Source organism: Acipenser ruthenus, chromosome 7 (genome assembly GCF_902713425.1).
Source record: "Acipenser ruthenus chromosome 7, fAciRut3.2 maternal haplotype, whole genome shotgun sequence".
In the NCBI taxonomy this organism is placed as follows: Eukaryota; Metazoa; Chordata; class Actinopteri; order Acipenseriformes; family Acipenseridae; genus Acipenser; species Acipenser ruthenus.
Window position 1 is genome coordinate 17,509,054 of NC_081195.1, and position 21,804 is coordinate 17,530,857.

Here is a 21,804-nt window from a genome sequence, read left to right on the forward strand (position 1 = left end):
TATTAATAATAATAACAACAACAGTCCAGAAAAATGTTCGCTTGCAATTGTTCATATTACGTGTATTTTGACAAGCAGTACCCACGGTTGCACCCAAGAATGTTTCTTAAAGACTTCGGGTGATTGTTCCTTGCATACCTTGAATGTGGAAAGCCCATAAAGTCTTGTAGTTTGGATGGTTTCTGGGGAAACGTTTGTGATGTTTGTTATAAAGTCTTCCAGGTATTTACAGGCTTGCTCCAGGTGTGTTGTGTTTATGATGATCTGTACAAGCTACAAAACATTAAAAAACAATATCCCGTGAATCCCCCCTTCCTCCTTCCAGCCCCAATAGCTGGCTTTAAAGCCAACACCCGCAGAATTACTTTCAGGGATTAGCTGTATTGCAGGAAATGGCACTTAATGTTAATTGGTATCTGTAATGTGATAGAAACAAACAGATTAAAATCGGGAGTAGGAGGGGGCTGGGGATAAATGGGTTTGGTGGAACTGCATTTCAGTTCATGACTACAGAATTTTAAAAAAATACAAAAGCACAAAATTTAAAAACACAATTCTCTTGTGTATGACATGTTTATAAAAACACTGCAAAAATATGAATGCTTTACAGAACACTTTTTCAATAGATCTTTGTTTATATATATATTTGTATAGTCTGCAAACAAAATCCGGAAAAGTCACTGCATTCCTGACTGAAATTTTAACACAAATCCAACCAGGAGCTTGCCCATTTGTCTCACTCTCTGTGTCCCATGCTGACGTGTATACAGTCACCAGGGTGCCTCAGATTTCACAGCTTCTTGAGTTCAGCCACAGTTTAATGTGGGCACATTCAATCAAACAATTAACCTGGCTCAACACGACTGTCGTACAGTCCTAGCAGAGTCCCGTTTTTCTTTTTCTGTTATAAAATCAAACACCAGGCTTGTACTGTTCACAATACTGTATTCATGTAGTGGGTTCCTTCTGTGTTTCCAATACAGTTAGTCGGTAGTTGGGATTAACGATTGTTGAACAGATCCAATTCAGAATACCACTATTGAAGTCGTTTTTACCACCCATGTGTTTATCACTTTATGCAAGATTAAAAAAATAGACATCTGCTATCAAGACATTGTGTTGCTTAAATATATATATAAAACCCAAGACTTACCACTGCAAATAAAAAGTAAAAAACATACCTCTGTTAAACCTATATGTGGCTTTTTAATGAGATTCTGCAAACAGCTACTTAAAGTCCTGGTCAACAGAAGATTTGTGGATTTCCGAAGCATGTCATCTATTTCAGTTGAACTAAAAATGAAAATACAAGTAAAATGAGGGTGAGGTCTTTACTATTGTGTGAAACTGTGCAGACAAAATACAATATAATTAAGTTTTCAAAAGTATAAAAGCAGAAACAATGAGCCTAGCAATGAAACATGATCAATGAAGAACAGTACAGCATTGAGTAACTTTTTCATATTCAACGCTACATAATAATATTCACTTTTCACCATCTCATTTTAGAATCTTGCATTCATTCAAATCCAAAGACAGATTTAATTAATGATGGAATTTAAATTCACACACTGAATATACGTTATCTGGATTATTTTAAAAAGAAAAGCAATTAAACTGACTACAATGCACCATGCCCCCTCACTACTTTAAATAGTTTGTTGAATTTCAATATTTTTACTTTTTAATACATTCTGACCACCACATAAAACAAATGTTCTATAAAAATAAATAAAAAAAAACCACTTAGCTAAAAATGAACAGGGTATTCCAAATGTATACATGTTGCGGTAAAAGTCAGAATATAGTCAATCTTAAATTAAGACGAAAATAAATTGCTTTTTGGACATTTACAGGTTAATCTTATGATTGACCAAATATTGGTAAATGCAGGTATATCATCAAAGAATGTATTTATTCCTGCATATAAATGGTCAATTAACAAAATAATCTTTAATGTCGAACAATATATTTATTTCTGCATACACATTTCCATTAACAAAACAATCATTAATGAGCTTACAATTGAGCAATTCAACATGGTACTGAACAATATTGTGATTCACTTATGTAGAAACAACCATCATTCTGGTAAATCTCCATATTACACAATTCACAATGGTGTTGAAGGATATTGTACTCCAAATATGTAATAGTTTGATGAAAAATAACATTCTGTTAAATGCAAATTAAATCTTTTAGGATCTTCGGTTTTTCAATAGAAAATCATACTTTGCTTAAGACACAAAACGTGACAAATACAGGCACCAAATAGATATCTGTACTTGCTTACTGCAACATGGCGGACTTTTGTGTCACTTGGAGTTACACAGGACTCCTGAACATTTTTTACCCGCATGTCAAATCATTTCTGCATTTTCAATTTTCTTCTTTATCAACCAATGGTTATTTCCTATAATAAAAGTAATCACATCCTGAATTTAACTACAGCCCTCAATTAATATACACCAACAACAAAGCATCTGGAATCTGGAAAAATTATACTGAATATTATGCTTATAATCCCATCATTAGAAGAACGGAATTAGAAAAACGCTTTAAGCATTCATATTCACTTCAACATGTCAGGAAAAAAGACGCAACTGCAACCACTCATAAAAAGTCACCAGTAAAGCAACATGCTTGCAATATTCTTTAGCAACTCACCGATCAATATGAATGAATCATGCAGTCTTCCAGGACAATTTATAAAGGGAACAACTAATGCCCTTTCAAATAACCATTAAAAAAATCTGATCCAGAGCCATATTCACCAAGTATTTACCACTGCCCAAAGCCAAAAAATAAAATAAAAGATGTTAACTCAAGACCATGTACATTCACCATAGTAACATGTAATGGTGCAAACTTAGCTTTGTGGTAAATGCTTTGTAAATATAGCCCAAGAACATTAAATGTTAAAAAGAGTAGGCAGCTTTAAATTAAATGTTCTTTTTATTGTTCTTCCATTCTACGGTTCTTATTGCTTTGCCTCAAATGATGTCTATGCTGAGTTCAGGAGCTGCTCTTCAGTTCTTCCTGCATGTTTTAGATAGAGGTGTCATAGGCTATATCAGCCAAACAGTCTTTACAGAAGTAAGAGCCAGTGCCATCTAGTGATCTGCCACTCTGGATGAAGTTTCCTTCCGTTTTTTTTTTTTTCTGGCAATACACTGCTCTGAACTAGATTGCCTAGACTATAGCTATGGTCAAAAGTATAGCATCACCTGGAATTTTAGGATTGAGACAATTAAAAAAAATAAATAAATAAATAAATAAATAAATAAATAAATAAATAAATATTTCATTTAAGTAGTACAGTATTAGATTTCCATATATTACAATTTTTAATTAGTTTTTCGTTAAGTATGTGGAAAACTACAAAGCGGTATGTAATTCAATATGTTAACGTAACATTATTCAGCAGGTTTCATTCGACTTTATGAAGCAAAATGTGTTAATTCTATAGGGCGATGCAAACCTTTTGGCCAAAAGCTGTGGTAGATTACAGATGTAAAACACCAGTAGTTTTACTTTGTTTCATCAGGGTGCCAATAAGCATATTAAGATTCCAGAAGACTTTACTTGAGAGTTACAGTGTTACTAAGAGAATCTATTGACATTAAGGCGGCTTTTTTTGTATTGAGTCTTCTTGTACTATGTGCTACGCCAACGAGGTGGTGTTTTGCAAAATATTTAACACAAACAGCTTCTACATAGCAAAAATAATCCAAATTAACTTGCAGCTCACACACATGAGGATACTTTTGGCCAAAACTGTACATTATTAGATCTGTTTATGACATGCAACTAGGACTGAAGAGCAGTTCCTTAACACAATAAATAAAATCACAATATTTGAGTAATTGCAACAAAAACCACCCAGAATGGATGCAAACATTAAAAAAGGAAAGGGAACAGTACAAATAAAACTAAGAAAATGTGATTTGAAGCTACTTCCTCGTAAATTTAAACTTGTTTAGTTCCGCTTTTAATATTTATAAAGCTGGTTCTCTACAGGTACAAATACATTTGTATACAAAGAGCAGAATATACACCCATGATACAAATACACCATTCAGAAGGACACTGTCTTGTCTTTAATTTCCCCTTGGGGTATTGTGTATTAAACGTATAAGCTGACAGCTCTGTTAGTATTTGCATTATGATGCTGGTGCTTGTTGGTTTTGCAGATAAGAGTGGTGTGTGTGAAATCAAGTGTTTATTGGGGGAGGGGCGGGGGCGGGTTTGGTAAACATTTAGATATGAGGTCAAGAGGATAGTCATTATCAAGTGCAAATTGTACACAGAATCAATTAGGAATGTGTGAAGTAACAGTCATTTGCATTAATTAAAGGGTGGGCCCAGAACCAAGAGGGGCAAAAACCTTCCAGATTTTCTGCTAACAAGACTAAGCCCTAACTGCTCATTTATTTACACTGACAACTTCACTTGTAATGTATATCTTTACCTCATATGTAATGTAGTTATATAATGTATGTACATATGGTATCAAGTAGAAAATAAATATATTTTGGGAATTTACAAAAACATTATATATATTATGCCAGCGGCACTCAACAGAAAAGAATGAACTAATTAACTTCAATAAATATATAACATTTAAATAAATAAACAAAATTCATTCAAAGGTTGTGCATGCTGATGCGCTGGGGAGGCCAAATCAAGACTGATCCTCAGAGCCAGCATTGCATGATATAATAAAAATATAGAGTATTTAAGTTTATATAAAGTAATGTTAATTAGAATTAATACAGATTCAAAGATAGAAGTAAAAATGATGTCACAATATACAGACAATATATTACATCATGTAAGAATAAATCATGGATTTGAATGTAAACAATAACAAGTAGTTGTCATTTCATCAAAAACCTATAAATACCTCCAATGTTTTGATTCAAACACAGGCTCCCTTGAGAAAGATATGTACAACATATCGAAACGCTGGGCAACTGGCTCTTTGAGCTAATTATATATATATATATATATAAAATTAATTGTTATGTTCAAGCAAAGTATTTTTTTTTTTAATTGCACTTTAATACAGACATGGTGGTAATAATGGCAAAAAAATAATAATAATCTTGGTTCTGAGGTGACAAATATGACAAAATTGCCTGGTTGTAAATGGGTCACACAGAGCAAAACTATTTATTGGCAGAACAATTAAATCAAGTAAACGGAATACAGGACAGGTCAGGGCAAAAGTCAGGAACCATAGAAAAAAAATATATAAATATGTATATATATATTTTTGTTTAGATTGAAAAGTGAAGGCCAGGTGACACAGTGACTACTGTATAGTCTAGATACATCCTTCATGTCTTTTAGGCACTTGAAGTCTGCTGTGGACATCATCCATCAAAGGACTCTGCAAATAAGAGTTGAATGTGAACTCCAGCCATCCTGCCAACCACTGGCCTGGCAACAACAAAACGGTGCTCAGTTCAAGAATCTTGTGCATTGGACGGATAAGTGTTATTTCTCTTACGGTGTTTGACTTTTGGCTCGTCCTCCCGCACAAGAATGCAGGAGTCCTGAAAATGACCCCAATGGATGTACGCAGCTAGTCTGCCTGGGAAAGAGTCTGCAGTGCCAAAAACAACAGGCACAGAATGAGCCTCATAAAAATAGACACTGCAGAAGCCCTGGAGATTAAAAAGAACAAATACTGGCTGAAGAATTTGGAACGCTGAAGGAAACAGAACCAAACCTTCCAAACAGCCAACACCAATTCTGATAGCAGATGACAGCTTGCTCTGTTCCAGAATTCATGACCCAGTGTTATAGACTTGACTTGGAAACGTGTTTTAGTGTAACACAGTACTGAGTGGATTTTTTGGATTCAGTGTTTAAATGTTTTGGGTGAGAAGGTAATCAAGGGAAACCTTCTACATATATTCAAGACTAGCTGTACCTCTTAATAGAATAACATGTTGCTGCTGTGTCAAGTATTTGAAACACACAGGTTCAGAAGAGACTTCATGTTTCATGCCACTGCACTGATGGCAGGTAAAGGCTGTCAATTTATATAGCAATGTATGGAAGGAGATAGTTACAGTGGAGCATTATTTCTACACATACAGCATGTTTATACTGTACTTGGTATCAGGTGTAGCAAGTATATTCTTTAGTAACGTAATCCTCCGCTACAGCTGTAAGTGTAAAATTAGAGCTACCGGTACCATGAATAAGTTAGAGCAGCTTTTTATGATTATAATTTAAGGGAGGCAAGGTAAGCAGATTTATTGAACTGTAATTAAGAGGGTGTATACACATGTATAAAACATTTTTGTCTGTAATAAAAACTGTAATCGTTTTGGAATACAGAATTGTTTAAATATTTCTTTGTATATATGTGACTGCGTGTCTGAGTAAGGTGGAGTAGTATCCTCAAGCCTGGTAGAAGTTGTGACCTAGTACGAAGGTCATAGATCACGTTTTATTACAGAATGTCAATGAATAAATCACACAGAGAGGAAGTTGTGTGTAATTTAGTAGGTGGGTAAGGTGGAACCGCATTTCTTCAAAGTCTATCAAAAATATGGTACCAAGGTGAAAGGTTGAAAACCAACATATGTTTAAGAACATCCTGAGAAAAATGATAAATCAGATACAATTAGACTTTACAGTTCAAATTTCTTCTGCAGGTGCAGTTGGCATTGTACGGGGGCCTCCACCTTGATGGTTATGTGTAAATGTGGCTACAAACTGCACTGTGCTCATTTAAAAATGTCCCTGCTTGGACATTTTTCTCAAGTCTGTTGTTGCTGTAAAAGGAAAGAAAATGAAAGGGATCTTTATTATTTACCTGCGATGAAGCGACTCCGAAAACTTAAGGCTCGCATAAATAAACTCTTTCACTTGAATGTAGACCTGAGGCACTGACTGAGACATTGGCAGTTTCTTTGGGAATTGTTGCTGTAAACAAAGAAATGGAACTGTGATTAAATTACAAAATGAGTTCAAAATTAAATCCCAAAAACCAATACGCTGATAAAAGTCATTACAGTTGGTGCCGCTTTATTGGGACGCCTCGGGAGAAAGAAAAATATCATGAATAAGCCCAATTAAACGAGAGGCAGTTGAGATGACCTTAGGTCACAGCTTTTTATTCTTAATGAAAAGAAAAATAAATAAATCACATTATGATTAAATGTTAAATACATCATTTAAAATACAAGTCCATGTTTTTTTTTTTTTATTGCTAAACAAAATTAATCACACCTGCAATGTTGACACGCAAACTTTCTTTGCAACAGCAGCCTGAGAAACCACAGACGGCTCCTCCTTCTCAAGAGTTCAACATAGTTTACGCAAATCACAGCGTAATCATGTACTCCCTGCACTGACAACACTTTGCTACGTGGCCTGTCTTGCTCTGAAAAGCGATCTCTGTTCATCATTTGAAAATACTGTATCCCAATTAAATGAAGTGACGTCCCAATTAAACGACATAAATAGCATTGGGAAGAACCGTCACCCGGAGTTGTATCCCATTTAAGCAGCAATCCCGATTATCAGTATCCCGATTAGGCTGCACCGACTGTACCCACACTGCAAAGCATATCATTTGATGGGATTCCAGTTTCTTTCACATGTCTGCAAAAGTTAAGTTTATTTCTTTCTTCATTGAAGTGTTTAAAAGCAATGAATACATCTTCCATAATTTTAATTTCCAACCAACTTGCAAGCAATAAATAAACTTCAAAAATCCTACATTTCATGTATGTACAGTAATGTTGCGAACAAGCTTTTCCAAATGCTTTTCCAACCTCAAATTTCATTGTAAACCCATTGCGTGAACTCGGCATTTTATGAAGGATTTTTAAACGTGCAGTACAAACCTTTTCAATCTCTGCATCGTGGAATGGAAATCTGCTGATGACTGTTTTGTATTCTTCTTCATTTTCTACAGGAATAGGGCTATAGTTGTCTGACTCAAATATTTCCCTGGGGGAAAAAACAAACAAAAAACAGCAAAACAAAACTGGGCATTACTTCAAAACATGTAATCTGTATAAATATTTGAGAAGTGAGACACTGAGTAATCAAATGTGCAGAAACAACAGCTTGTTTTCACACAATAGTGCAATACTATACACCTCTTTCAATTAGTATTACACTGAATCCAGCAAGGTACAACTGAACTAATACAACAATGCATGCTCGTGCCAAAGGCAAGTATTTATAAGAACAATGGTAAAGCAAAATTCATTTCATCTTTCAACAAGACGTTCTCAATAAGACTTTCTTTTCTTTGTTACTAATTATACAAGAAGTAAAAGGAGTGTGCAGGTAAATGTAAAGTGATTTTGCTAGGAGATTTTCATCTGTGACATTGGTATGCACCTTCTAAACACATTGCCATGGTAAGGTATATACAAGGTTAGTCTACATACAAAGCCTTACCAATAATCATCCCCTCTATGTGTTCCCAGCTGGAAATGGGTGTAAAAACATTGCCTGTCAATTAGAATCTTTGTGGACTGTTCCGCACCAATAGCCTTTATATTAATATATAAAGCTGAAGATTTTGTGGCCTTGTTACCCTGGTAACATGGTTTCTTTGACAGTCAAGCTCTGCTGGAGTTCTATGCATGAGGGGGCCAATGCAAACCTCCCAATACGGTTGGTAGCTTGGCGTTCATGGGCTTAAAGTTACACAGAGGTATTACTGAAATGCCTGGTGGGTGGTGCGACCAAAAGTCTGCAAGGTGGTATGACATTTGAAAGAACGCAGAAAATGGCAGCTTTTTTTTGGTCTAGAAAAAGATTGTTGCAAAAATATATCTAATCAAATCTTGTATCAAATACCTGGTATTTTTTTTTTTTTTTTTTTTTTTCTTAAAGTATTTTTTTAAGCAGGCACAAACCTGAACACACCAGCCCATTTCTTTAGGAGAGTTTCATTATATTGATCCCTTATTTCAAAAAGAAGGTCAAAGAGTCTGTTCACTGGAAACCCGTAGCCCTGTAAAAGATTTCAGAAACATCAGTACATTTTACACACGTGATAAATCAAGCTCCTTGCATTATAATTACAAGCCTATGGTGTGAATTGACAAACAACAGTAAACTGAAAGGTGCAATTACGTGAGGTAGTGTAAAGTTAAAAGAAACAGCACTTGCAAAACAGGTTTTCTAAGTCCAAGTGTGCTCTTAGTTTCCGAATATCATACAGACCATTATAAATCACGTATGAGAAATCATTGTTAAACATTTGTGTACAGATGTCATCCCCATACATAAACATACAGAACAATTCTAAAAACAGCACTTTCTATTTAATAGTAGGTCGCCAAGTATCTGTTTTTTGTGATTTATAATAAGTTGATGCATTGTGTTCAGGTAGTCTCTTATATTAAGAGATATCATTTTGCACAGCTTACCCTCAAGCTGACATCTCATAAACAATAAGACACCCATAAACTAAAATGGATAACTTATAGCAAACTGCAAAGCCCTATGAAGTAGGCATTTGATATTCTTTTTTTAAAGGACACATTACTTGCCCCTTTAGACATTCATTAATTTCAATGTATTTATTGCATTTTTTAAATTAAGATACAATCTGTGCAGTGTACATGAAATTAAGCTTTTTGCAGTAACGAGCACAGAGCCATATTGTTAAACTATAATTCACCCATCTCAAACGCTTATTTACTATTATGATTACATTTACTTAGTTTTATTAGGTAGAAACGGTTTTACCTGAAGAGTATCTGCAAATATAACAATGAGATTCTTCAGCTCCAGCACAAGATCAGGATCAGAGCAATAGGACTGAGGAGGGTAAACAAAAGGCAAGGAGGATACATTTGATAAAATTAAACCACACAACCTAACAAAATGACCATTCCTTATTTACTGCAAATAAAATCAAAGTTCTAGCAGTTATGAGTGCTTTGAAAATGACAGTGACCTAAATACAGTAGAATTGTATTACTTGTTTTATCTATGATGTGAATATAGCTATTGATCATTACATGTGGTGTGGTTTCCCTTTTCTCCAAAAAGCTGAAATTCCTTAAGACAGGATAGACAGCGGGAGACTTTTAAGAGTTTCTGCAGCCCTTGGTCTTATCCTGAAGTGCATTCCCCAACGTGATTGAAGCATGTTGTAAGCAAGCCCTAGCACAGGACCCACAGGGTTAAAGCCTATTATAGCCAACAGAAGTACGCTGACATTAGCCAGATTAAAACTATAAGACCTGTGTCTTAATGCTGCAGTAAAAAAAAAAAAAAAAGCAAGCAAGAACTGGAATTAAATAGCATTTTGTATGGTTTTAATACATGTATATCAACAATAAAGAAGCAGAGTAACAGTTATACAGGGACCCAAAGCTGCCTTTTTACCCCCCTACCTTTCTTAGCAACTTGGCAGAGTCCATAAATCAACACTGTGTGTTACACTGAGACATGCAGCAGCAGTCCAATCCTTAGACCACACATGTTACAACAATAACTCTGGATAAGTGTGTTTTGTGAGCTATACAGAAGCCTTGTTACCATCACGCCCAAAGAAGACGGAAATTGTGCTGGGGCCTGACCCCAAACGCCTCTGCGTGGTCCATGTGGTTAAAAGGTTACTTGAAGAGATGTGATAAGTTTGTAATCTCCTTAGGCTAAAACTCCCTACACAGCTTTGACAAACTGCTATACAAAGAACTCAAATAAAGAAGCCCTCTGCAGACTTTTTAAAGCAGTCTGAGAAGCAAGCTGCCTAGAAAGTTACCCGTATTGCATGACCTTAAGGATTCTAATGCAAGCTTAAACTGAAAGTTGCACCTACTAGACCACTTCAGACAACATCCTAACACAGGAAGTTTTAAATCCTACTGCAAATTAGCCAGTTCATAGTTCAGACCGCAAACGTTGAGTGAGATTTTAATCTTTTGCATTTATTCCTCAACTGGTCATCAGGGATTTTTAGAAAGGTCTCAGGTCAGTGAAATATACACCGAAATATGTAAAATGTAACACAATAAGGCGATATGATCTTATTTATTTTAATTATGGAATTTAGGAGATCAAGTCCCCATGGTTTCCAATGGGGCCGAGCACCTCCTAGACGATGAACAGCGGAAACATCTTAATCCTTACAAACTATACGATCTGCAGTATGATTTCTGCTAATTCAGGCAACTGTATGTTTATACAAGAAATCCTTTTAAATTACATGATGTGTGAAGGATGGCTTGCAGTGGTGAGGTGTGGTGATGTCACAGACCAGAAACACCGACTCAGGAAGTACGGGTGAGAGCTGAAACGCTACGGTGTTCAGCTGATTTTATTAAATAATAAAACAAAACAAAAGATTTAAACAAACAACAAAACACAAAACAAAAAGGCGCGTTGGCCAAACAAATAGAAACAAATATATTTAAATATAGCAATTGTTCTTAACTGTTTTCTCTCTCCTCGCTCTCTCTGCTCCCAGTACTCTCCTCTGTACACTCTTCCCCGCAGCACGGACAGCTGCAGGTTCTTATACTCTGGCCGAGGGGTTAACTAGCTGTTAATTATTATTACCCCTCGGCCACAGTCTGCACGAGTTTAGTAAGGATGCGTGACTGTCAGCTAGTTAAATAATCAGTAGCTGATCAGCCACGCATCCTCACAAGGTTTTTAAAATATAAATACAAAACAATAACAAATATGCGGCGCTTTGACCTGCACCGCATAAAAAATACAAATAATAATACATATATATATATAGGGGCGGGACACTCTGCCACATGACGCTACTGTGTTGCAAACACCTTTAATTTGGTCTTTTCTGGTGGAGTTTAGTTTGGAAACAGGGCATGTGGAATGATAATTAGGAACTATTTCCTGGTGGTGCTTTCAATGCTGAACTATTCAATCTGATCTAATGAAGAGGTCAGTTGAGCCTAATGAGGACAGATTGCAACAATAACAGCAGATTAACTCTGCATATTATAAACTGCTGGACTAAGAGCAAGTTTGGAGGGCCCAGTCAGTTGTAAATCACTGAAGGATTATGCAAATAGCCCATCGCTCTGTCTCGCAGCCTAATTCCACTGGGAAAAACAAAAGCTTGGCAGGCCTGCTCCCTATTCTAAGTAACTTTTAATTACAAAAAGCCACAGTAGTGGAGGTGTAATTTTGCAGTTTGACACAAACCCACTGTAAAAAAAAAAAAACACACAAACATCTTTTTTTCTAATAAGGCGATTAAAATGTACCCTCACTTACCGAGTGGGTTCGCAGCACAGCAATTATTTTGTAAAGTGCCATGTTCCAAAGTTCATCAATGTATGCTCTGGTTACCAACCCCTGGGTTGCATGCAAAATGTGATCCTCCACCACAAAAAACCTAAAATAAACAATTCACAAAGTAGTAAAGATTTTCACCTTTCACATTTATTGAGAGCTTTGTATGACGTCTGTAGAACTTGATTTTCTGGATGTTAAAACTTACCCGACAATCTGGTTAAAATATTTTCTATATCCTTCAACAGTTTCATGCTGTAATGGAAATAAAATAACAATCAGATTCTTATGAACGATCAATGTTTTTAAATAATAAAAATCAGCTTGCACAGCTTACCATGCTTGACTGCGGTTGCAAGACTAATCTTGCTTGTTTTCTTCTTTGTTTTCTGTAATAGTTTTCAAATGTTTCTCTGTCACTCTGAAATATATGATAAAGCAAAAGAGCTACACATTTTCATCAAATATAAGTTTGGAAACAAACTTTCGTTTTATAGCTAAAAGTAAAACTGTCGTTGTTGAATGTAACAAACCGGATAGTCAACAAGGCTATGCTTACTAGAAAGTAAATCAATGTAGTAAACAGACACCAATGAATTACATTTTAGTGTAAAACTGGCCATTGATTCTGAGGCATTGCAGCTTTTTATAGGCCAAACAGTAATATTACAGGGCAGCTTGGTTTGTGACCCAAGGAACTGATGGGAAGAAAAACAAAACTGTTGGCCATAGAATTGTGTAATTATATACAGTACATATATATGTATGTATATATATATATATATATATATATATATATATATAAGGGATGCACCGAATCCAGTTTTCGGTTTTGGATTCGGCCTGAATACCTACTTTTTGAGCAGGGTTCGGATTCAGCCGAATACTTAGGATTCGGTGAACCGAACCCGAATCCTATATCCGCCCAGACGCACATCCATTTTAATACATCCCTCCAATATGTGCAGTAGTTCTTTAAATAAATGACACAAATCCGGTATTGAACGTAACTGTTGTATATGGAGCGCCATTTGTGCCAAAACTATCCGGCCGTTAGTTTGTCAATTTGTTTGTCAATTCGTGAATTTGTCAATTTGTCTGTCAATTTGTTTGTCAATTCATGAATTGGTCAATTTGTCCAGCAATTCGTCCATAAATTTGTCAATTCATACAGTAATTCATAAACGTATTTGTTAATTCATCTAACAATTCATTAATTAATTTGTCAATTGATTAATACGAAAGGCTGTACGGACCTGCAAATTTCCAATCAACCAGACAAACTTCTCAACAACCAGACAAACTTCAAACTGTCAATCTCGCACTGTGACGAAAACACTGCAACCTTTCTAGCCAATGGGAGCACACACTAATATTTTAATCAACAAAAATCCAGCCTCACTCTAAACTGCTTCAGCCAATAATATTCAGAAGGGCGTTTCAAAAGATATTCTATTTATCAAGATACTCAACACCGCTGATTTTCAATAGAGACGTCTGTCTCACTGCGCGCAAAGCATTGTGGTATATACAGAGTTAGGCAAAAAAATTCTATGGAGAGTCAATGCAGGCGTACGAAATGTTGCTGGTTTTCAGACACACAACTCCTGACGGGCTCTACCGCTTAAATGATATATATATATATATATATATATATATATATATATATATATATATATATATATATATTGTAAAGTATGTGGGGTCTGTGAAGCACAGGAGCGCTCAGGGTGGGAGGGGCTGTGTTTCGCATCGGTCCAGCAGCCTATGGGCGATGGGCACAGACCACAGGAATGCTGGTGATTTGTCGTGGAGTTGGATGAGGCGGGACTGGCTGGTGCTGCAGGCCAGTGACGGGGGAGTGTTTGTTGTTGTTGGAAGCAGAGAGAGAAACGAGTAAACAGAATAGTTCTACCCTGAGATTTCTTTTTAGTTCCACCCTGAGATTTCTTTTTGTTTTTGTTGTTTTAGCGGCGTAGGTCGTGGCCCACAGCGACCTGTTAAATTGTTAGTTAACCTTGTTAAATTGTCTTTGATCATTTATTATTGTAACAAATAAAGATCGAGTTTGGACCTGAAATCGACTGAAGAATCATTATTATTTTTGTTACTAATTATATATATATATATATATATATATATATATATATATATATATATATATACTTTTTTTTTTTTTTTGAGAAATAAAATCATTTATATTGATAAAAAAAAATCATTTATATTGGGATGTTTTGGACTACAAGTCCTTCTTCAGTGGATGTAAAAAGTCGTGCGTAAACAAGCTGTTGTTATAAACAAGTTGTCTTTCAAAAGAAAAGTTCTGGAGGATGATGACATGATGACTTCAGAACAGAATGTTCATTCCAAGAGGTTCCAAAGTGACTAATTTGAAAATGAATTCACATTCTTTTTGCTTCCTGGCTGCATTGGTCCCACAGCAGTGATTTATACCACAAATTGTAATGTCTTCTGCAGTGTGGTCATTTGTGTTAAATGTCTGGCAACAGGAGATGTAGAGGTGTTAATTCTTATACCTCGTAGATCTTCCACGAAGCGATCAGCTAAACGGCGTTTTGTCTCTCCGATGTACAGTTTGTTATATTTCACACAACCAATGCAGTATACTATTCCTTTACTGGTGGAAGTCAAAGTCTCATGAATAGTGAATGAAGATTTTGCCTGTTTGATTACTGTGTTGTTGTGGATGTATATAGAAGTAGCACAGAACGACCTGTTGCATAGAAATGAGCCTTTAAATTGGTCACAACTAGGATGCATGTTACTATGGACTAAGTATAATCTTAGATGTCTCTTTTGTAAGACATCTGTGGTAGATTATTGAAAATAGGAGCTGTAGAGGGATCTTGTTGGAGAATACTAAAATTTCTTTGTTTATGTTGTATTTTTTTTTTTTGGTGTATTACATTTTATATATACAGTGGTTTGCAGAAGTATTCACCCCCCTGCAAAGTTTTCACATTTTGTTGGCACCTGAGTGTACTCCAAGACGCATTCAAATTAGACTTTACATGTAATCTACACAAACTACTCCACACTAAAAGTTAAAAAAAAATGCATATAGAATATAAATAAGTAAGAATTACAGAGAAAAACAGATTAATCTCAGTTGCGTAAGTATTCAAACCCTTTGCTGCTGCAGCCCTAAATCAGCTCAGGTGCAAATTATTTGTTTGAAAGGTCACAGAATTAGTGAAATGGTTTCACCCTGTGTGTACTCAAAGTGGTTTAACTTGTAGATAATTTCCCTCAGGTATATAAAGACTTTCAAGCTGCAAGTCACATAGTGATCCAACAAAGCAACCATAAAGTGGTAGAGGCACAGAGCAGGAGAAGGGTACAAGAAAATTTCAAAGGTGGTGATTATCCCTCTCAGCACAGTGAAGTCCAGCATTAAGAAGTGGAAGATGCATCATACCACCCAGACACTACCCAGATCAGGTCGCCCTCCCAAACGGGCAAGCAGGAAACTGGTTCGGGATGTCACTCTGAAGCCAACAATGACCTTGAGAGATCTGCAAAGTTCTGTGTCTGCCATGGGAGATCAGTGTTCACATATTAACAATAAGCCGGTCCCTACACAAAGCTGGCCTGTATGGACGGGTGGCAAGAAAGAAGCCATTACTCAAAAAGCCTAATCTTAAAGCATGTATTTAGTTTGCTAAAAAGCAAGTAGATGATACTGCAGACCTGTGGGAAAAGGTTTTGTGGTCGACAAGACAAAAATTGAACTTTTCAGTCTAAATTCCAAGCATTACGTCCGGCACAAGCCCAACACTGCACATCACCCAGTCAACACCATCCCAACTGTCAAGCATGGTGGTGGCAGCATCATGTTATGGGGATGCTCCTCTTCAGCAGGGACTGGGAAGCTTGTCAGGATAGAGGGGAGAATGGATGGTGCAAAGTACAGGCAAATCCATGAGGAAAACCTGTTTGAGTCAGCCAAGACTCTGAAACTGGGGAGGAAATTCACATTTCAGCAGGACAATGACCTGAAGCACAAAGCCCAAGCCACATTGGAGTGGTTGAACAAGAAGAGAATTAATGTTCTTGAGTGGCCCAGTCAAAGTCCTGACTTGAATCCAATCGAAAATCTATGGCGAGACTTGAAGATTGCAGTCCATCAGCGATCCCCAACAAACTTATCAGAATGGGCAAATTTTCCTGTGAAGAATGGGCAAACATTTCAGAATCCTACTGTGCAAAGCTAGTAGAGACCTATTCAAAAAGACTCATAGCAGTAATTGCTGCAAAAGGTGCTGCTACCAAGTACTGACTTACGGGGCTGAATACTTATGCAACCAGTAAATTTCATTTTGTACATTTTCTTTGCAAGTTTTGCTGACATTTAACCCCCTCCTCATATAACAGTGTTCAGTTTAACTACAGCTTTCAATAAAAAAAGGGTGTTTGAAAAACTGTGCACACATTATTTGTGAATACTTCTGCAAACCACTGGAATTTTTATATATATATATATATATATATATATATATATATATATATATATATATATATATATATATATATATATATATATATAAACATAATTTAGATATTTTATTTAACATCACACAATCAAAGAAACTACAACATTATATTGCAAAAGTCTACCAGAAGACATAATATTAGTACAGTATTTTATGTTAGTTTTCAAAATGTCTCATTTTTAAATTTTTGACTGTTTTTAGTTAAATATATGGGAAACTACAAAGCGGTATGTAATTCAATATGTTAACGTAACATTATTCAGCAGGTTTCATTCAACTTTATGAAGCAAAATGAGTAAATTCTATAGGTTACACTTTTGGCCATTGTATATGCCCCACCTAACTTTAATCTCACAACTAAAATACTTGTTGACCGTTACTGACACTTGCAAGGTCAAAATTATTATTAATATTATAGTTGCTGATTTTCAGATTCTTTGTGTTAAGTTTGACAAGGTTTGGGTCCTGTGTACAGGGTGGTTATGGAGTTACCCCTCTTGGTTTCCTACAGTGGAAAACATCTACTCCACAGAACTTGGCAGCTGGAGGCAGCCACAAGATTACAGTTCCATCACTGATATTGTCCTTCAGTTTGGTCAGAATTGTTTTTCCCCCAGCAGCAGTTCAAAGTGGCCAAATTAATGTATTATTTACCCTGTATGTACAAGTTGGCCATCAATGAACACTCTCTTGACTTCTAACAATAGTATATCCACTGCTAATGTGTGATATTCCACAGCATTGAAATGCACTGAATACATCTTTTTTTTTTTCATATTCCCATTCAAATTTACAAATGCATAGTTATACCAAATAATGATGTAATGCATAAAAAAACCTTTGAAAAGTTGTTTTCAAAGCTTTGGTACTTTGGTAATTTGTACACCAATTATTCTTATATCATTTATATTTTATATGAATATAATTTTGCATTAAAAATCTCCAAAAGTAAAGACATACTTGACAAATGTTATTTAAAACATGTTATTTAGATAATCTGCAGAAATTGTGCGTAAAGCATAATTATATACAATATCACTGAAGTCTCTATATTGAAATGAGTACATGCCAGTTTTTATGTCTTCTAACACATGTGTCCCTTTCCAAAAATAACAATGACCTGAGGCAAAGAGGGATAATTGATTGTATAGTCTGCAACATTCACAATAATTAGACATGAAGGTAGAACTGGATTACCACAAGACAGGTTTAATTAAAATACTAGTTTTTTTTTCCTGGAAGTAAATGAAATGATACATCATAACTTCAAAATACTCTAAAAATAATACACTGGAAAGACAGCCAAAATGCTTGTTTACTTCATTTTCTATTATGTTTGACCTCAAATGATCCTTGACTACTAAACACTCAATAGTGCTACATTTAGAAACACTGGAAGAAACTTAATTCAATGACAATTGTTTAATTTCCACTACTTTTAGACTTTCTGTTTCTGAGTAAGTGTTATTTTGATTAAATATTTCATTTTTCTTTCCTGCCCTTGAATACTCAGGTAGCAGAGTGGAATAGTGGTTAGGCTCTGGACTCTTGACTGGAGGATCGTGAGTTCAATCCCAGTGGGGACACTGCTGCTGTACCCTTGAGCAAGGTACTTTACCTAGATTGCTCCAGTAAAAACCCAACTGTATAAATGGGTAATTGTATGTAAAAATAATGTGATATCTATATAATGTGAAATAATGTATAATGTGTATAATGTGAAATAATGTGATATCTTGTAACAATTGTAAGTCGCCCTGGATAAGGGCGTCTGCTAAGAAATAAATAATAATAATACTCAAATGGGTACTGCAACACATGAAGTGCAGTATACATTTTGCATTCAGATCTATTCAAAGATCTAGTGAACTATCAATTTACATTTTCTGAGTGGAGGGAACCTAAATCGACACCCCCCTAAAATAAATACTTATTAGGTTTTTTTGTAGCGCAGCAGAGTTCCAAAAGTCCCCATGTGGTTCGACTGCTCATGCTACCCCCTGACCCACAGTCAGCCCCATGTGGTGGCAGGCAATGCTCAGTTAAGTACAGAAATGTGAGTGACTGTTTGATGCAGGTTTTTGAAATACTCGCTCACTTCTGGACCCCAAGGGTTCATAACCACTGCCATTGCACTGTGTTAAACAACAAATCTCTCTCTCTCTCTCTCTCTCGCTCTCTCTCTCTCTCTCTCTCTCTCTCTCTCTCTCTCTCTCTCCTCTCTCTCTCTCTCTCTCTCTCTCTCTCTCTCTCTCTCTCTCTCTCTCTCTCTCTCTCTCTCTCTCTCTCTCTCTCTCTCTCTCTCTCTCTCTCTCTCTCTCTCTCTCTCTCTCTCTCTCTCTCTCTCTCGATTTTATGTTTTTCTAAACTGCCGCCAGTACCAAGCAGCTTGAACGGAATCTCCATTTGCACAGTGTTCATGGTTTTCATTAATGAAAAAAACATCTGCCTGACATCAATGCAATAAATGCATACAATCCAAGCCATCATTAAACATTTAGTGATAATCACAACTTCTACTTGTAATTCTAACAGCACAACACCAAAGAGGTCTGAACGTCCAGCATTGTGCTCCCTCATATTTTGCTGTTTGACACATAAGAAAATGACCACTATTGAAGGTAGTGAATTAGTAAAGGGTCTTTTAAAACAAGACAGTATGTACAATTCTTTCAGCATGGCTTATAGTGAAATATTGCATTGTGAAATAGAAAGTGATAACTATACAGTACAAAGTTACTATTAAATAGTTGTGCATTTTCAGAATTAAGGAGAATGAGCTTATATTGATGATATTTTTGTTTCTCTGCAAGTAAAGCACTCGTGGTACTATCCTGGATTTCCACCTTTCTCTTTTGATGAATAATGGAATCTAAATGCTTGTCAACAGATGATTTTCGGTACTGATCTTCAGTAACGTTGCAGGACATACATAAGAGCTTACATCCATCGCTGTGTAAAACTCCTACTGGATACTGCTTTACATGATATGCTGCAGACACATTAGAGACATCCATTTTCTTGTTTACAGTGTGTAGCATTTTAATTTCCCACTCAGGTAATGTGATTTTTTGTATGAAATACAAATAATTATGAAATAATGTATTTTTATTTCTTAAGAATATTGAAAAAAATCGCGGTATTGGCTAATTTCACGACTTCTGCACAGTATATAAAGGGAGAGAAACAAACACTATGACTTAAACCCTTCTTGCCAGCTGCAGAAGGTTAGCCTCCCGCATTATACACGTTTACCTTTACCTGCCTTTTTTTTTCCTAAAATTCAAACCCCCTAATTAAAAAGGAAAGTTTCTAAAATGTAAAGAGGCATACTGTGCACATTTGAGACAGGACAGGTATTTAAATTGACTCTAAAACTTTAATAAATGAATACGTAACTTGAGCATGATTCATACATTTTATCCTGCAGACTGACACCTCTGATGTAGGACTAGTGACGGATATTTCCCAGGAGGTAGTGGGTATGGAGCATTTGGTATTGTACATTAGCAGGAAGCTGCTTGTGTGAGAGACAGACCAGGTATGCTGTAATCGAGAAGGAATGCCTAGCCGTCATAAAATTAAAAACAAAGAACCGAAAGCAAGTTTCTGTGCGCCTCCCTTCCGTGTGTGTGTGGGACCGACTGCCCACATTTTTGAAATGTCTCAAAAAAAGTCTCAAAAACGTCAACCTCGTGTGGGCCCCAATTCTGCTGGGGGCCCTACGCTATAGCATATTTTGAGTATAGGTTAATCCGGCCCTGATAAGCACCATATATAGTACAAATTCTACACTTACCAAAACTGTATAAATATGAAGACATCTAAACACAGGTGAGAAATCCACGAGATCTTGGGCAGTCAACACCTGCAAAATAATGGAATATTCCTTTCATTTAGTTGTGCAGTATATAGTTTGCCAATTGACAGCAGTCACTGTTTACCTAGGTTTTTGGTTTTCATTAAAATAATAGCTCTTGAAACAAGAAAAAAATGTTTGTATATATCGAAGAATTATTAATAAACATCATCTGATGTGCCCCATAAAAAAGTGGCTTTGTGGCAATCAGGTTTCAAGGTGGAGGAAACTTGTGTCAGCTGAAACTAACGCTATACACCAAAAAATATGCAAGTGTAAAAGTGTTGCAGCTTTAGGTTTGTATGCTTTAAAATTAATTGCACATGGGATAATATTCCCGGTGAATGGATTCAAATAAAATCTCAAAAACACCTTGATGCTTTATGTTAAAAAAAAAAAAAAAAGAGAGAGAGAGAGAGAGACTGCAAGGACGTACAGATGGTAGAGAACCATACAGAGAAGACCTCAAATGTAATTAATGCAATTCATTTCAAATCAAACAACAATAAAAGTTAACCTCGTCATCGTGTTCTTCCTCTTCATCTACTCCATTCTGCGGACTGGATGCTTTGCCATTCAGCCTGTAGAGAGGCTTTCCATAGCCCATGCTGGCCTGCTTCTGTACAGCACTGTTAAATGTTCTATGTTGCTGTGCCTAGTAGAATTGTGGGTCAATGTAAAGATAGATAGATAGATAGATAGATAGATAGATAGATAGGGTTATATAACCAAAAAATGTCTTTTATTCAATAATTAATTCATAAATAAATAAATAAATAAATAAATAAATAAAACATACATTCACAACAGTTCTAGTAAGAACTATCCCAGAAAAACAGAATGGAATTTTGTCATACCCACAAAGAAAATATTTCTCTCTCCACATTAAAATTTATCTCATTATCTGAAAAAAGTTGGAAGTTTGTAAATGAAATGATAATGTACATGATAGTTTAAACGACAAATAACCCTTTACACAAAAGGTTTAAACTTTACAATATTATTTAATACAAATAACATACAGCAAAACATAACGGTTGTTATTTCATCATGGACCTGATCCAAAATAGGTGTCTGTCCCCAACACTCTGTAATGGAATTATATTGTTTGCTCTTTGGAACTGTGGAACTGATTAAAACTATCATGCATACTAACAGTGTCATTGT

The 21,804-nt window shown here is 35.8% G+C and overlaps 1 protein-coding gene across 5 annotated transcripts in view; it reads right to left on the minus strand.

Moving 5' to 3' along the window:
• LOC117415690 (exocyst complex component 6-like) overlaps positions 1 to 21,804 on the minus strand; it is a 94,534-nt gene that overhangs the window by 41,520 nt on the left and 31,210 nt on the right. For all 5 annotated transcript variants that reach the window (XR_009329057.1, XM_059026503.1, XM_059026504.1 and 2 more), the window contains exons 7-17: positions 21,155 to 21,292; positions 20,578 to 20,646; positions 12,602 to 12,685; positions 12,473 to 12,519; positions 12,247 to 12,367; positions 9,739 to 9,810; positions 8,901 to 8,998; positions 7,872 to 7,977; positions 6,836 to 6,945; positions 1,182 to 1,293; positions 139 to 273 (exon numbers count right to left, since the gene is read on the minus strand). Coding sequence is in view for 4 of the 5 variants with exons in the window: in XM_059026503.1 (XP_058882486.1) it covers positions 139 to 273; positions 1,182 to 1,293; positions 6,836 to 6,945; positions 7,872 to 7,977; positions 8,901 to 8,998; positions 9,739 to 9,810; positions 12,247 to 12,367; positions 12,473 to 12,519; positions 12,602 to 12,685; positions 20,578 to 20,646; positions 21,155 to 21,292 (1,092 nt within the window). In the remaining variant the exon portion in view is untranslated. The remainder of the gene's footprint in view (positions 1 to 138; positions 274 to 1,181; positions 1,294 to 6,835; positions 6,946 to 7,871; positions 7,978 to 8,900; positions 8,999 to 9,738; positions 9,811 to 12,246; positions 12,368 to 12,472; positions 12,520 to 12,601; positions 12,686 to 20,577; positions 20,647 to 21,154; positions 21,293 to 21,804) is intronic.